Consider the following 14,648-nt stretch of genomic DNA (forward strand, 5'->3'; position numbering starts at 1 on the left):
ACCATAATATCAACCTGCAGGAAAGGGGAAGGGGTGGGTGGGGGGGTGGGGGGGGGGGGTGATACCCTAAACCAGTACTCCATTTAGTCATGTATTGGCTACATTATGTATTTTAACCACTTTTCCCTCAGTCACTAGCCTCAAATACAATTAAGCCATACACATGCTGGCTATGCTCTCTCACAAGTCATGGTATCTGCATCAACACATTCCAGTTACATTAACTGTGCAATACCACATCAGCTAAAAAGGATCTCTCAATGCTCTTGTGACACAACATCACAATTCTACAAACTCCAAACTGTTTCCAAAAACCAAAAAGTAAATTGCCAACAAAGCAAATTACAAGTACAAGCATTACTCACAGCCCCCAACGTTTCAGGGTTCACTTTATATTCATGTAGCAGAACACAATCCCACTGAGCCAGTGTCTTAGTCACAGAATCCAAGTATACCATAAATCAAGTATTCAACTAAGTCCGAAAAATAGATGCTAGTTTGACACTCACAGCCCCCATGGTACTGTCTTGTCCGTCTGGCTCTCCTGGCCTGCTTCAAGGAAGGAAAAGAAAGAAACCCCACTTGCCTATTCATTTTATCCTCTTCACAAGCTGGCACCGCATGCAAACTATCTTCTGACCCAGAACGTTTCCAATTGGCTGAAGTTAACAGACCAATCTGGGACCAACCGTGCTAGACTTGCACATTCAACACTTTTCTCACAGAACCCAGCATTGTCAAGGAGGAGGGGAGGGGAGGGGGGGGGGGTGATGAAAAGAGGAAGGGAAGGAGGAGGAAAGATCGCCCAGCCCTGATTCTGTTCTAAACAGCTCATGATAAACACACCACACCATGTGGTGACCATTGAGGCAGATGCCATCCTGCCAGAGATCGACATGGGGAGGTAAGGAGGGGGGGGAGGGGGGGACGGGGTTGAGGGTGATGGGAGTGGAAGGGAAAAGGGCAGGGGGGTGTATAGGAAGAGAATGGTCAGAGGAGATACCATCTTTACTTAGTATTTCTTGATAACTTGCTCCCTCTGTACTTGGCCAAGGGAAGGGGGGAAAGGGAGAGAGGGTATGGGGAGGGGTGTTGGTGGGGATAGATGCCATGAAAGGGGGGTGGGGGGAGAAGAGTAGGGAGGTAGGAAGGAGGGGTCCATCAGTGCGCAGTGTGTCTGAGAAAATCCCATGCTTCCACCATAGGCGCCTGACACACTATAACATCCACCCCTTGCTTTTGAAAGCAATGTCCTCATTGCTGCAGATCGCATACCAATCAATTGCTTCATGCAAATGGTGAGACAAATTCTCCAACGAAAAGTATTAGCAAAACATTAATACATAAGGATCTTACAGGAATCCCTGTCATCATACATTATCTGATGTATGTCACCCTTACATATTGCAAATAAATGCAGAACATTGTCAGCAACAAAAAAGCAGTACCTAAAAACATTCAAACAAGAAAGGCCAGTATAGAAATTGTAACTTCAACAGACTGAATAACCATAAAACATGAAAAGCAGCATTAAACTTCCAGCTAAAACACCACCCTGTATGCAAAATACCAGATCCACTAGCAGGCTACAGCAGCAAGTCTACTCACTGAAAGGTGGTTCACATTAGTCTTGTACATAGCACTACATTTTGGGAGTATTGACCTTGTCAGTCTCCCATCCCAGTTCCTATCCATTTGAGCCGACATTCTAGCACCTTTTGAGCCACAAGACATGTGAATTTCAGGCTTCAGATGAGACCTGGTGCTAGTCTCACACAAACCAGTGCACACTGATTTGCGTGATGGTCTCGGAGTCTTGACTGCAGCTTGGCAGTCTACGTCATTCTCCCTCTTCCAACATTGACCAGGAATCCCTGGATCAGGTGGCATGGGCAGCAGCACCCATTCATCTCGGCATGGATCATCACCATTGCAGTCACCTACTGAATGGCTCTTCATCAGTTTATCTGAAATGCTTTCTTCCAGTTTGTGATCCCGCCCCTTGAGACCATTGTGGAAGTCTCTGTGTATTTCATTGTGGGAAACCTTGCTCTTTACTTTGGGGAAATCCTTACCCTTGTTGTGGTTTGGGGAAGTCCTATTCCCCACTGCTGACTGGATTTTTGCTTTCCCAACTTTCTTCTTTTTCTTTTTGCCCACAGCCCTGTTCTTAACTAAAACCTCATCTCTCTGACCAACTAGACCTGACACTAGCCCCTGCATGGACCTGACTTTTCCCTCTAACAACAACAGTTTGTCCCCCAGTCGTGCCATCTGTTCCCTGGCCTGTTGCTGTTGTTGGTCCTCTTCCAGCTCTCTCTGCAGCCTCAGGGCTTCATCTCTGGCCTGGATGAAGGTGGTTTGAGGCTCTCGCCTCACTACCTGGCGCAGCTCCCTTTTCAACAAGGTGTTCCGGAGGCCACTGATGAAGTGGTCCCTCAGCATGTTAGCGGTGAGGGCCCCAGTCGTCTTCATCTGGATGGTTCTCTCCATGCTGCGCAGAGCATGAGAGTAGTCCATGATGGACTCCTCCGGCTGCTGTACCCTGCTGAAAAGTATGGACAGTAGTGTGGTGACACGCCGTCCATCACCGAACACCCCCAGCAGAATGCCGGTCACCTTCTCTGGGGTGTTGGTGTCCTCCAGGTCCCGCAGCATCAGCTCCCTGCGTGCGGTTCCCTGCAGATGGCTGTAGATGAAGTATGCAGCCATCTCGTCTCCCATGGGGTATGCGGCCAGGACCCTCTCCGCCTCAGTGACGAAGTCCTCAGCCGACGTCTCGCCTGGCTCACCAGTGAACACTGGTAGTGTGGGTGCCGCACACCACTGCATGGGTGACTGCTGTGCTGTGGTAGTAGACATGGTCATCCTTGGGCTGGGTTGGGCTGTGCTGGGCTGCGTTGGGCTGTGTGCTGCTAAAGATAAGAGACACCTCACCTGCTGATCCTGTCGGCGACGCCAAGTTGTTAAAAGGGGGGTAGAGTAGTGGTGGGGGTAGGGGTTGAGTAGGGGTAGGTGTAGAAGGTGAAGAGGTAGAGTAGGATAACAGGCAGAGGATAGGTGCACAATCCACTCTCTCCTCGTACCACAGCAGGGTCTTTTAGAAAGATGAATTGAGGTGTTTATTTCTCTAACTTAACAGCACACCTGGAACACACACAATATTAAAACCCAGGTTAAATCAATACCAAAACATATGCTAAACATAATTGCACTGATGTAACAGAACATCATTATGTTGTCTGGACAAGTAAACAATTCCACAAATAACCTTTCTCCATTCTGACACTCAATGTCTAGCCGTACACTCTCTCCTCAAAGAGATCTATGTAAAAATGTAAAACAAGCTTCATATAGCTTACCATCAACAATCAGTGGCACATAAGTTAATGTGCACCAAATATATGACTAACAAATACTAACTCCCAGTGTTTAACTCCTGTCAAACCACCATAGAATAATAGCTGTCGCACCAAGTATGTGGCAGACAATTACAAACTCCTAGTGTTTAACTTCAGTTAAATCACCATACAGTAATAGCTGTTTCCATTAAGACTGAACAAATCTGTACTTTGTCTCTGCAAAGTATCTCACTGGTAAAATGTTTACATGGGAATCATATAGTTACCAAGTAATTTGGTAAATATATAGCAACCTGTGTGCACCAACATAGGACTGCCTGTCAGTGGTCTCAAATCTTATTGAACACATACAGCTATGTGTTACCCCACTGGCATATAACACATGACTACAGCACATGGTAATCACAACTACCAAGTCACACATGTTCCCCATGTTGCATTATCACCCATGTGCACACACATGGAAAAGCATGAACATACAGTTAGCCTGTAGATTTGTTCACCTTGAATATAACCATCACCACCTAATATACAAAATAGGTATGTCATACCTCAAAATAACTCCAACTGTTGCAACCAAAACATTCTACGCAGATGCAACACACACATAATCTGTGTTTCTTTGTGACTATATGCTTACATTGTTCCCACAGTATGTCAACAATTGACACACCACTGACATGTTACTGAACATTATCATTTATCTAAGCCAAGATGCACAACATGTAAACCCAAACATGATGTCCAAGCATCATACCATAATATCAACCTGCAGGAAAGGGGAAGGGGTGGGTGGGGGGTGGGGGGTGGGGGGGTGATACCCAAATACCCGAAACCAGTACTCCATTTAGTCATGTATTGGCTACATTATGTATTTTAACCACTTTTCCCTCAGTCACTAGCCTCAAATACAATTAAGCCATACACATGCTGGCTGTGCTCTCTCACAAGTCATGGTATCTGCATCAACACATTCCAGTTACATTAACTGTGCAATACCACATCAGCTAAAAAGGATCTCTCAATGCTCTTGTGACACAACATCACAATTCTACAAACTCCAAACTGTTTCCAAAAACCAAAAAGTAAATTGCCAACAAAGCAAATTACAAGTACAAGCATTACTCACAGCCCCCAACGTTTCAGGGTTCACTTTATATTCATGTAGCAGAACACAATCCCACTGAGCCAGTGTCTTAGTCACAGAATCCAAGTATACCATAAATCAAGTATTCAACTAAGTCCGAAAAATAGATGCTAGTTTGACACTCACAGCCCCCATGGTACTGTCTTGTCCGTCTGGCTCTCCTGGCCTGCTTCAAGGAAGGAAAAGAAAGAAACCCCACTTGCCTATTCATTTTATCCTCTTCACAAGCTGGCACCGCATGCAAACTATCTTCTGACCCAGAACGTTTCCAATTGGCTGAAGTTAACAGACCAATCTGGGACCAACCGTGCTAGACTTGCACATTCAACACTTTTCTCACAGAACCCAGCATTGTCAAGGAGGAGGGGAGGGAAGGGGGGGGGGGTGATGAAAAGAGGAAGGGAAGGAGGAGGAAAGATCGCCCAGCCCTGATTCTGTTCTAAACAGCTCATGATAAACACACCACACCATGTGGTGACCATTGAGGCAGATGCCATCCTGCCAGAGATCGACATGGGGAGGTAAGGAGGGGGGGAGGGGGGGACGGGGTTGAGGGTGATGGGAGTGGAAGGGAAAAGGGCAGGGGGGTGTATAGGAAGAGAATGGTCAGAGGAGATACCATCTTTACTTAGTATTTCTTGATAACTTGCTCCCTCTGTACTTGGCCAAGGGAAGGGGGGAAAGGGAGAGAGGGTATGGGGAGGGGTGTTGGTGGGGATAGATGCCATGAAAGGGGGGTGGGGGGAGAAGAGTAGGGAGGTAGGAAGGAGGGGTCCATCAGTGCGCAGTGTGTCTGAGAAAATCCCATGCTTCCACCATAGACGCCTGACACACTATAACACAATAATTTCGTTTTCTGGCAGGAGTTGAGTTGGCCCTGGATGGTCAGCTGGGCCAAACTGAAATCAATAGTACTAATAGTGATGATATCAATTTAATGTGAAATCTGCAATAGATAAATAATACAGGTGTATATGAGGAACTTGAATCACAGCCTTGGACATGATTGCATGATGACACAGACCTTCAGGAAGGAACACTCTGAGAAGTAGCCGTTCATAAAGCCGGGGAGGAAAAGAGACGTGTATGTGTTTTGCGACATCAGTCAGACTGATGATGGCAGATGTATGTTTGCTGAGATGTTCCTGAAAATTTAACCCTGTCCCTGATTCTAATGTGTCTTGTTCCTGAAAAGCAAATTTGGGGGTAGGCATGCCTGTTCACTTGATGTTCCAGGATCAGAACTGGCTTGCCTCTTGTGCAATGTGCTGGAAGCTTCACCTGATCTTACTGTCTCAGACTTGTCTTGCCTGACCGTTTTTGCTCTTGGCATTTTGTGCCCTTCTGACTCAAGCTCAATCCTCTTGATTGAACGTTTCATCAGATCAAGAGTGCACCGGTGCATGTTTGTGTGCATGAGACGGCGCTTCATGTGTGGCAACATCAGGCTTTTACTGATGCATTGGGTGAATGCACTCCGTGCATCTTTCTTTGCAAGAGAATCATCTTCAAATTTGATTGACCAGACACAGCGTGCAGCCACTGTAACAAGATCAATGATGTTGGCAAACATGACAAATGGCCAGCGTTTGGAAATTCTTTTTGAGGTATAAGCATGGGCAAGCTTATCTAGAGAGTCTACGGCCCCCTTTGTCTCATTGTGAAAAAGAACAATCTCAGGCTTTTGCTTGGGGGCCCCTGGCTTCACCATCCCTTCGTCATGCATTGAGCTGAGGAGAACGGTGTTCTTCCATCTCTTCCCCTGGTAATTAACAAGGGTGACAGTCTTATTGTAAGCAAACTCGCTGCCGTGAAGTGGGAGGTTTCTGTTGCTTTTGAAAGGGTAGGGTAGAAAGCTTTTGTTGGATCTGACTGTCCCTACGACTGTCAGGCCATTGTTTAGACAGCCCTCGGCCAAAGCCATATCTGTGAAATAATTATCACATGTAATATTTCTTCCACTCTTGAAGAATGGAGTTGCCAGCTGAAGGGCAATGTTCCTTCCAAGATTCACCTGTCTGTCCTGGCTGAGGGGCCGGCCAAGGTATGGAATTCCCAAGAGAGGGAAATTATTGGCTGAGTCAGCAACCCAGAACACCTTTATACCATAGTGATCGGGCTTGCTGGGTAGGTATTGGATGAAATTGCACCTGCCTCTAAAAGGCACAAGCTGCTCATCCACAGTTAGAAGGGGCCCAGCAATGTAATAGGTACTAAGGTTTTTGTTGAATTCGTCCCAAACGTCTCTGAAAGGGGCAAATGAATCTTTTGTTCTTCTGTTTGATCTTGTGGATTTGTCATCAAATCTCAGACAACACATGAGGATTTTGAATCTGTCCTACTCATGGCTGCTCTTACAAGACTGACCCCGTATTCCTGATCCCAAATTTCGCTGGTGGAAAGCATGTTCTGCTTTTTGACCCCCCACCCCCCCAAAAAAAGCAACACGCCAATCAAGGCCTCAATCTCAACATCGTCACAATCTTGGCATTTTTCCTGATACTGATTTTGTCCATACAAATTTGTGAAACGGACAGTGTCTTCAATGATTTTGTCTGAAATAAACAGTTTGTATGTATCATACGGATCATGCACATTTTGGGTTCCAGGGACCTGACTAGGGGGACGCTTGAAAATGTTCTTAGACGGCGTCTTTCTTTTTCCGGTCACTGGAACTTTGCTCCATCTTGTTCCGTCCTTTGTTGTATATGTGTTGGAATCTGGTGGCACTTCTTGCTCCTCACCTGACTGAGAAAAGACTTCTTCTTCATCTTTTTCGAAATCTGGTTCATCATCACTAGGGCACTCCACATCAGGCTCAGGTGGAAGAAATTCTTCGTCACTAGTCATCGCCACTTTCTTGTTCGTGGTCCTGGGAACTGGCAATCCGTGTTCTTTGCTCATCTGGAGTAACCAAAAAAAGAAGAGATGGGTACAATATAGTCAGATATTATTCCATAAATTTGCAGTTATGTTTTACACACACACACACACACACACACACACACCCTGTCATCGAAAAAAACCCGGGCAACATTGTAAGCATTCGCAACTAAAAATGACAAGCAACAAAAATGCAGACACATGTAAGCACTTGTAAACAATTAACCCATAAACACTAGAGCACCAAAACAGAAAGAGAGAGAAAGCCCCCCCCGCCCCCCCCTCTACCAGTTTTGTTTATGCAATGTGTGTGAGTGTGACCAAATATAGCGAATGTGCTTTTTGTGGAAAATAGTCAGGGAATAAATGTGATGCCTGAATCTTTAGGAATTGAACAGAGAAGTATATAATACTTTCCTTAGGAGGCTGAGTCAGAAGGGAGAGAGAGTTCTGAGAGTGGTGTTGTGGGGTGGGGGGTGGTGGATGGCATGGATGAGATGGGATAAGAGTAATGTGTGTCTGTCTGTCTGTGTTTGTCTGTGTATGATTATATTTCAGTGTACATACTTTGTTAACTTACCGGTAACTTAGCATTAACTTATTATTTACATTTTGTTTTATTCAGTTAATGAAATAATGTTTGCACATTTTGAAAAGTGATAATCTGCACAGGTGTTTCAACTATAAATCAGTCTTGAGTCTTGAATCTTATTAACTGAACAGTTAGTGTACATGGCACGGGAAATTCTGCTGCTGATACTTTTGAAAGATTTGTTTATGATTCAGAGACATATATGTTCCTTCAGCCAAAGCCATATACTACTGTACTGTGTATGCATATATAATTATATTTAATAAATGTTGATGGTGTAACATTAGGTAATAACGGGAGGAACTAAAAAGCCAATATCAAGTAAACTGATATGCTTTTGGATCTTTTTACATGAAGGAAAGCTGAAATATGTCTTTCCACATTTTACATCTGTGAAGAAAATTTTGGCCTTTATGTTTCTGTTTCCATTAAACTTCAGCTGCACAGTCAACAGAATGATACCCAGAACTGAGAAGACATCAGACCATGAAAATGGGAAGAAACAGGACACAGATCAACATGCCAGTGGAGCACTCTTCTGCAGTTTCCTCCAGTCAGCAGCAGTGGTGAGTGATACGTCAATTATGAGAGAGATATTTTTCTGGTAGAAATTTGCCAGAGGGGGCTTTTCCTTGCTATGGATTCTTTTACATGCCTTAGCTAGCTAAGTAGGAAAAGTATTGTATACTATTGGCATTAGTGTAATTGTATTACACAGGGCCAGTGGAAAGAAAGCGTAGAACAAACAAATTACCTTGTAATTATATCACACTGTCAACTGAAAAGTGAAAATAATCGACCAGTACAAAGAAACTAACACACTGATAATCTGACAGTAATGACCCCAGAAATCAAATTATCAATGTCCACACATGTGCAACGTACTAACAGAAACCTAGTTGCTTTATATATATATATATATATATATATATATATATATATATATATATATATATATATATATATATAATAATAATAATAATAATGGATACTTATATAGCACACTATCCAGAAATCTGCTTTAGGTGCTTTACAAAAATGCTTTTGTTAACATAAAACATCATATCTATGTTACATACACACACCAAAATGTGACTACACACACACACACACACACACACACACACACACACACACACACACACGCTGCATACATACATTTTAATATACATATGTATCTAACAGCTACCATAACACATACGCAAACATAGGCAGGCACAAACTTACATAAACACAAGCACACGCACACACAATACACATTCATATACATGCATGTAGTTATGTACACATACATATGTATACACACATAGTCAAGCACAGCCAACGCAAAGGAAGTGGACCTGCCATGATTGAACTTATTGCTGAGGGAAAAGGTGAGTTTTGAGACGAGATTTAAAAGATACAAGGGAATCAGAATGACGGAGGTTATCAGGGAGCTTGTTCCACGTCTTTGTCGATTGAAAAGAAAACGATCTGTGTCCATAGGTCTTACTTCTGACATGAGGTATCCTGAGAAGTCGAGTATCAGAGGAAGAATGGAGCTGGTGAGACGGGGTATAGATATGGATGAGTTCAGAAAGATACTTGGGGCCAGATCCGTTGACTGCAGAAAAGGTCAGAGTGGATAGCTTATAGTCTATTCGATCAGAAACAGGCAACCAGTGGAGAGACTAAAGGAGAGGAGAAACATGGTCAAATTTAGAAGCTCTGCAAATGAGTCTGGCAGCGTTATTCTGAATTTGTTGGAGTCTGTCTAACAGATATTTGGGAAGGCCGGCCAAAAGAGAGTTGCAGTAATCTAATCTTGAGAGAACCAGAGTGTCTTGGTTGCATCGGTTGAGAGATAGTGGCGGATAGAGCTGATTCTACGCAGTTCCAAATAGGCAACTTTACAGATATTCAAAATGTGCTGTTGGAAGGAAAGAGACTGGTCTAGGATTACACCAAGACTGCGAACAGAGGGAGAAAGTGAAACAGGTGTGCTATTGATCAGAACAGAGTCAGGAAAGGAAGGATGTTGACGAAACTTCTTTGGACACGTTATCATCAATTCAGTCTTATCATCATTTAATTGCAGCTTGTTGAGAGTCATCCAGTCCTTTAGGTCAGCAAGGCACTCCTGTGTTTGAGTCACCAGTGCATCAAATTCAGCTATGGAAGCCGACTGATAAAGTTGTGTGTCATCAGCAAAGCTCTCATGCGACATCGCATGATGACTGATGACATCCGACACAGGAGCCGCATACAGCACGAAAAGAACAGGACCTAGGACGGACCCCTGTGGGACACCATATTCAAGGCAGATACTCTAGAGTATCTATCATTTACACACACTTTCTGTGTACGATCTGACAGGTAAGACATGATCCATGCTAGTGCAGTGTCACGAATACCAAAGGAAGTTTTAAGTCTGTTCAAGAGGATAGAGTGGTCGATAGTGTCAATATATATATGCTATAGTGTGCCAGCAGTGTCGCCCCCCACCACCCACACTCTGTCTCCCTTCCCTCCCCATTCCTTCAGCCGCCCCCTCCCCCCCTCCCCCTCCTTCTTATCTCCCTTCCTACTCCGTCCAAAGTCCAGTCTTTGAGGTTGTGCCGACACCGCGACACCCTCCCTCCTTCCACCCTCCCGCACCCCTACTCCCTAGTCGCCCCTCTTTGGTCAGCAATGCTGTGTCACCCACCCCAGCTGTATGAACACGTGCAGTTATGTGATGTCTGCCACAATCCCGTGTTCGAAACAGAACAGACAAGTGTCGGAACATCCCGTGTGTTGGCCTGTCTTTCAAGTCATTCCCCATCCCCCCTTTCACAAACACGGCTCAGCTAGATGGCAGGACTTCAGAACGTAAGCTAGGGAGAATTTATGCTAATGTGAACTTTGATCATGCCGGCTAACATGCCGAGAGTTGTATTGTCCTGTCTCCCCAATCTCTTTGCGACGTAAATGTGTGAACTTGTAGTCATAGAATGTGTATAGCCAAGTGGGTAGAATTGTAGCAAATCAGATCAATCTGTTGAATTGGATGAATTGGGATCAAGCAGTGAATCTGTCAGTCATTCACATAGCGTCACTAGGACAAGCAAAGATTGGTTATTTCAGTTCAACTAGTTGGGGGAGTGAGTGTTGTAGCTTGCATTAGTATACACAGTATGTTGTGGGGAGGGATAAAACCAGTCAGCACAGCCAGTTCTTAGCTGTCTCCCAGAAAAACTGACTGACACAGGGTGACTGACTGATCAGTGATGTGAGGAGCAAGGAAATCCCTGTTGGGCTGTGAGTACACAACTTGTAATGGTTTTATGCTATGTTGATAACTTAGTTTTGTTGGGAACAATGTTTTGTGTCAGTGAACAGCCAGTTTAAGTTGATAAGTTGATCTTGTGGCTTGTGGAAAGAAAAGGGGTTGATGTGTGAAAGCTACCCACTGAGAGAAGTACTGGCCTATATCTTTTGAGTCCCCCACCCCCACCCCACCCCTCCCCCTTCTGTTTTGTTGCAGATATCTTGTTCTGTATTTTTTATGTATTACTTACTTGTTTTGTATATTGTAGGTGGTGTTGGTTCAGTGTGAACTGAACAGATCTATAGGCTAACACATTGTCAGTGTGTGTTGAGGGTTTTTCATGTGTGTGTGTGTGCACATGTGGGTAACAGCAAGTGTTATGGAACACATGTTTGATTTGTTGGTTGTTGTGGTAACAAGTGTAGGAGTTGTGCTATGTGTCAGTAGTTTACCTTGTTTGGACAAAGTGGGAAAGCACATTGTAATGTGGATTATGAGTTGATTAACAAGGAGAGCACTGAGGGTCAGTGCTATGTTGTTGCACATTGCTGTTAACCAGAGATATGTTGGAAGTAATGATTTCCTTACGTGTACTTGTGTCAGTTGGACACTTTGTGAAGGCAAAGAGATTTTGTTTGGTCATGGAAACACAGTTTTATTATAAGATGGGTAACATGAGTTGGAACACAGGTTGTACTGGTCAGTGATATGTTTTGTACACAGTATGGAATGTCACTATTGGTGGCAGGTAAGCTTGATGAAGCTTGTATTACCTCACTTAGATTTATGTGTGAGAGGAGTGCATACTGGTGGACATGTGATGAAAGGTGCTGAGAGGGTATAGGCCTTTCATGTCAGTGACGTCAGGATATTTTGAGAGTTTCTAACCCGGGTTTTGGTTTTGTGTTCCAGGGATGCTGCTTGTAGTTGTAGGTGCTGCTTGTAGATGCTGCTTGTAGGAAGTACTTGAAGTAGGCAGTGTGTGTTACCTTAGTGTGTGTTGCTTTTGCTAAGTAGGGTGAACTGCTTAGTGTGTGTGCTGTATTGTAAAGTAAACACTCTATAAAAACCACTCAATGTGGCCCTGCTATTGATGTGAGGAGAGAGTGAGTGAGTGCATGATCAGTCGATCCTATATCCCCCTGTCTGCTCCCCTCTCTCTCTTGAACTCGAACAAACCACAACACTTTCAGTTTTTTACACACACACACACACACACACACACACACACACACATATATATATATATATATATATATATATATATATGTGTGTGTGTGTGTGTGTGTGTGTGTGTGTGTGTGTAGCCATGTACCCAAGTGGTTTTATTATAAGGGGGACAGTACAAAAGAACTACCTGTATGCTGATTTACTGAATTAAAGGATATACGTATCCCTGCACGCAGGCCAGGAACATATAGAGGCCAGTCACAGAAAGGGTTTTTCTGATGTTTTATTTAAAATAGTTATGAGAAAATAAGAAATAATGAAGAGAAGAAGAGGAAAACAAGGATGAGGAGAAGAGGAAAACAAGGATGAGGAGAAGAGGAAAACAAGGAGAATAGAGTAAACAGTGCAAGTGATATGGCAATGACACCAGCCGTTGTGAGAACACACACACAACACACACTGCTTGCGACACAGCAAGAGAGAGAGAGAGCGGCTCTGGTCAGATGACTGGCCAGGTGAAAACGTAGGCAAACATAAATGAAATAGATTTAAATATGGAATTGCGATGATTCTGCCAGTATATAATACTTGTAGCTTACTGATCCGACATAAGATATATTAATTGAATACAGTGAAGCACAAACACAAGCTTCCGCTCACCCGATGACGTACAGTGAACTGGTTGTGGGTGGTTGTGTAGCGAGGACAAAATGATGTAAGCTTAGCATCAGTTGAAATCTTTAGACAATTACACTGAAATCAAGCATGCTTCTAACTGATGAAAGTGTGTGTGTAAGCACAACAAATAGAATATTACAGTGAATGATACAGCGACTTGATTTAATAGATGTTTAGAGAATAGGGTTAGAATGGGCTTTGCATCAAACTGGGAATGGCTTCACACATTCTGCACGAGCCGTTGAAGACTGGCAAGTTAGTTGCGAAAAAAGTGTCTGCTATACAGCCTGTGCGAGAAACAGTATTCTGAAGCCTGAGCTGAGCGCTTGGCTATATATATATATATATATATATATATATATATATATATATATATATATATAATGAATGGTTATAAGTTGTGTTTGTGTGTTAGTGACATAGTCTGTGTTTGTGCATTTGGTCTTGGATTGATGTGAATATGAGGCCAAATGAAGACAAAAGGTGTGTATGTGTGTGTGCATGCATACATGTGTGTGCATGAATGCAAAGATGTATATTAGTGTATGTGTGTGTGTTTGAGTAAGATGGATTCGATAGGGCAGTGGTGATAGTCATTTAGTGAGTATTAGTCACTTTGTGTTTCTGCATTTGGTGTTGGCGTGTATGTTAAGACAGAAGGTGTGTGTGTGTGTGGTGTGTGTGTGTGTGTGTGTGTGTTTGAGTTAGATGGATTAGATAGGGTGGTGGTGAAGAACACACTTGTGAGAGTGTGTTATCTGCCCAAGTCTAAAATATGTGATAATGAATAAATAAATAAATTTCCTTTTATGTTTGCTATATTTAATTTAGACCTCTATTCTTTTTGTTTCAGAACCTGAACAGAGGGAAATGGACACAGACTTATGAATTCATGAGGAAACAACACCCAGGAAACAAATAAACAAACAAACAAACAAACAAACAAAAAACAAAACAAAAAACAAAAAAAAACTAACCAAAAAATGCAGAACCAATTTTCAGAAGCTTGGGAAATAAACAGATCTTTTACACAGTATTGTTATAAAGTTCACACAAATGTCTTGCTCATGAATGCATGTAAGAACAGTAATGATTGAAAAAGAGTGTGAGTTACCAGATCCATTGTACATGAACCAGTATTTATTATTTCTTAAGATTATATATATATATATATATATATATATATCAGAATCAGAATAACTTTATTATCTCATAAGAGAAATTATCAGATTTTCTTCAACGTGTGTTTATCTTGTGTATTCTAATATGTCACCATATTTATCAACTTGATTTCTTAAGCTTTTCACACTTTAAAAAAAAAAAAATTACGCAGAGAAACAGTTGTTCACAATATAGTCTTTCAAGGTTAAAGAGAAATGCATTTCACTTCAATGACTTTATTGTTATTACTTGAATAATGTTTTCAAAAACAAAACAAAAAAAAACCCAAAAAAAGAGAAGAGGATGACCAAAGGGCAGGAGGAGCTCTTATCCTTGGCTGTAAGTCCTCCTATGAGATGGAACTCC

General features: G+C 42.8%; 1 protein-coding gene and 1 long non-coding RNA gene across 3 annotated transcripts; one reads left to right on the forward strand and one right to left on the reverse strand.

The window, feature by feature from the left end:
* Positions 1 to 928: 928 nt before the first annotated feature.
* On the reverse strand, positions 929 to 4,871 carry LOC143274792 (uncharacterized). The gene is made up of 2 exons (XM_076578719.1): positions 4,636 to 4,871; positions 929 to 3,147 (listed from the first exon to the last, which is right to left on the reverse strand). The coding sequence occupies exon 2, from the start codon at positions 2,866 to 2,868 to the stop codon at positions 1,579 to 1,581; it is 1,290 nt and encodes a 429-aa protein (XP_076434834.1). The 5' UTR covers positions 2,869 to 3,147; positions 4,636 to 4,871; the 3' UTR covers positions 929 to 1,578.
* A 2,182-nt stretch (positions 4,872 to 7,053) lies between these two features.
* On the forward strand, positions 7,054 to 14,077 carry LOC143302200 (uncharacterized). 2 transcript variants are annotated; one of them, XR_013057910.1, is made up of 3 exons: positions 7,054 to 7,441; positions 8,424 to 8,550; positions 13,975 to 14,077. It is a non-coding gene; the product is annotated as an uncharacterized LOC143302200 (long non-coding RNA). The 2 variants fall into 2 exon arrangements; XR_013057909.1 differs by having other exon boundaries at positions 7,054 to 7,418.
* Positions 14,078 to 14,648: the final 571 nt, after the last annotated feature.

Source organism: Babylonia areolata, chromosome 29 (genome assembly GCF_041734735.1).
Source record: "Babylonia areolata isolate BAREFJ2019XMU chromosome 29, ASM4173473v1, whole genome shotgun sequence".
NCBI classification, from domain to species: Eukaryota; Metazoa; Mollusca; class Gastropoda; order Neogastropoda; family Buccinidae; genus Babylonia; species Babylonia areolata.

Coding starts and splice junctions, on each gene's coding strand:
- LOC143274792 (XM_076578719.1), bottom strand. CDS start 2,868: ATGACCATGTCTACTACCACAGCACAGCAGTCACCCATGCAGTGGTGT.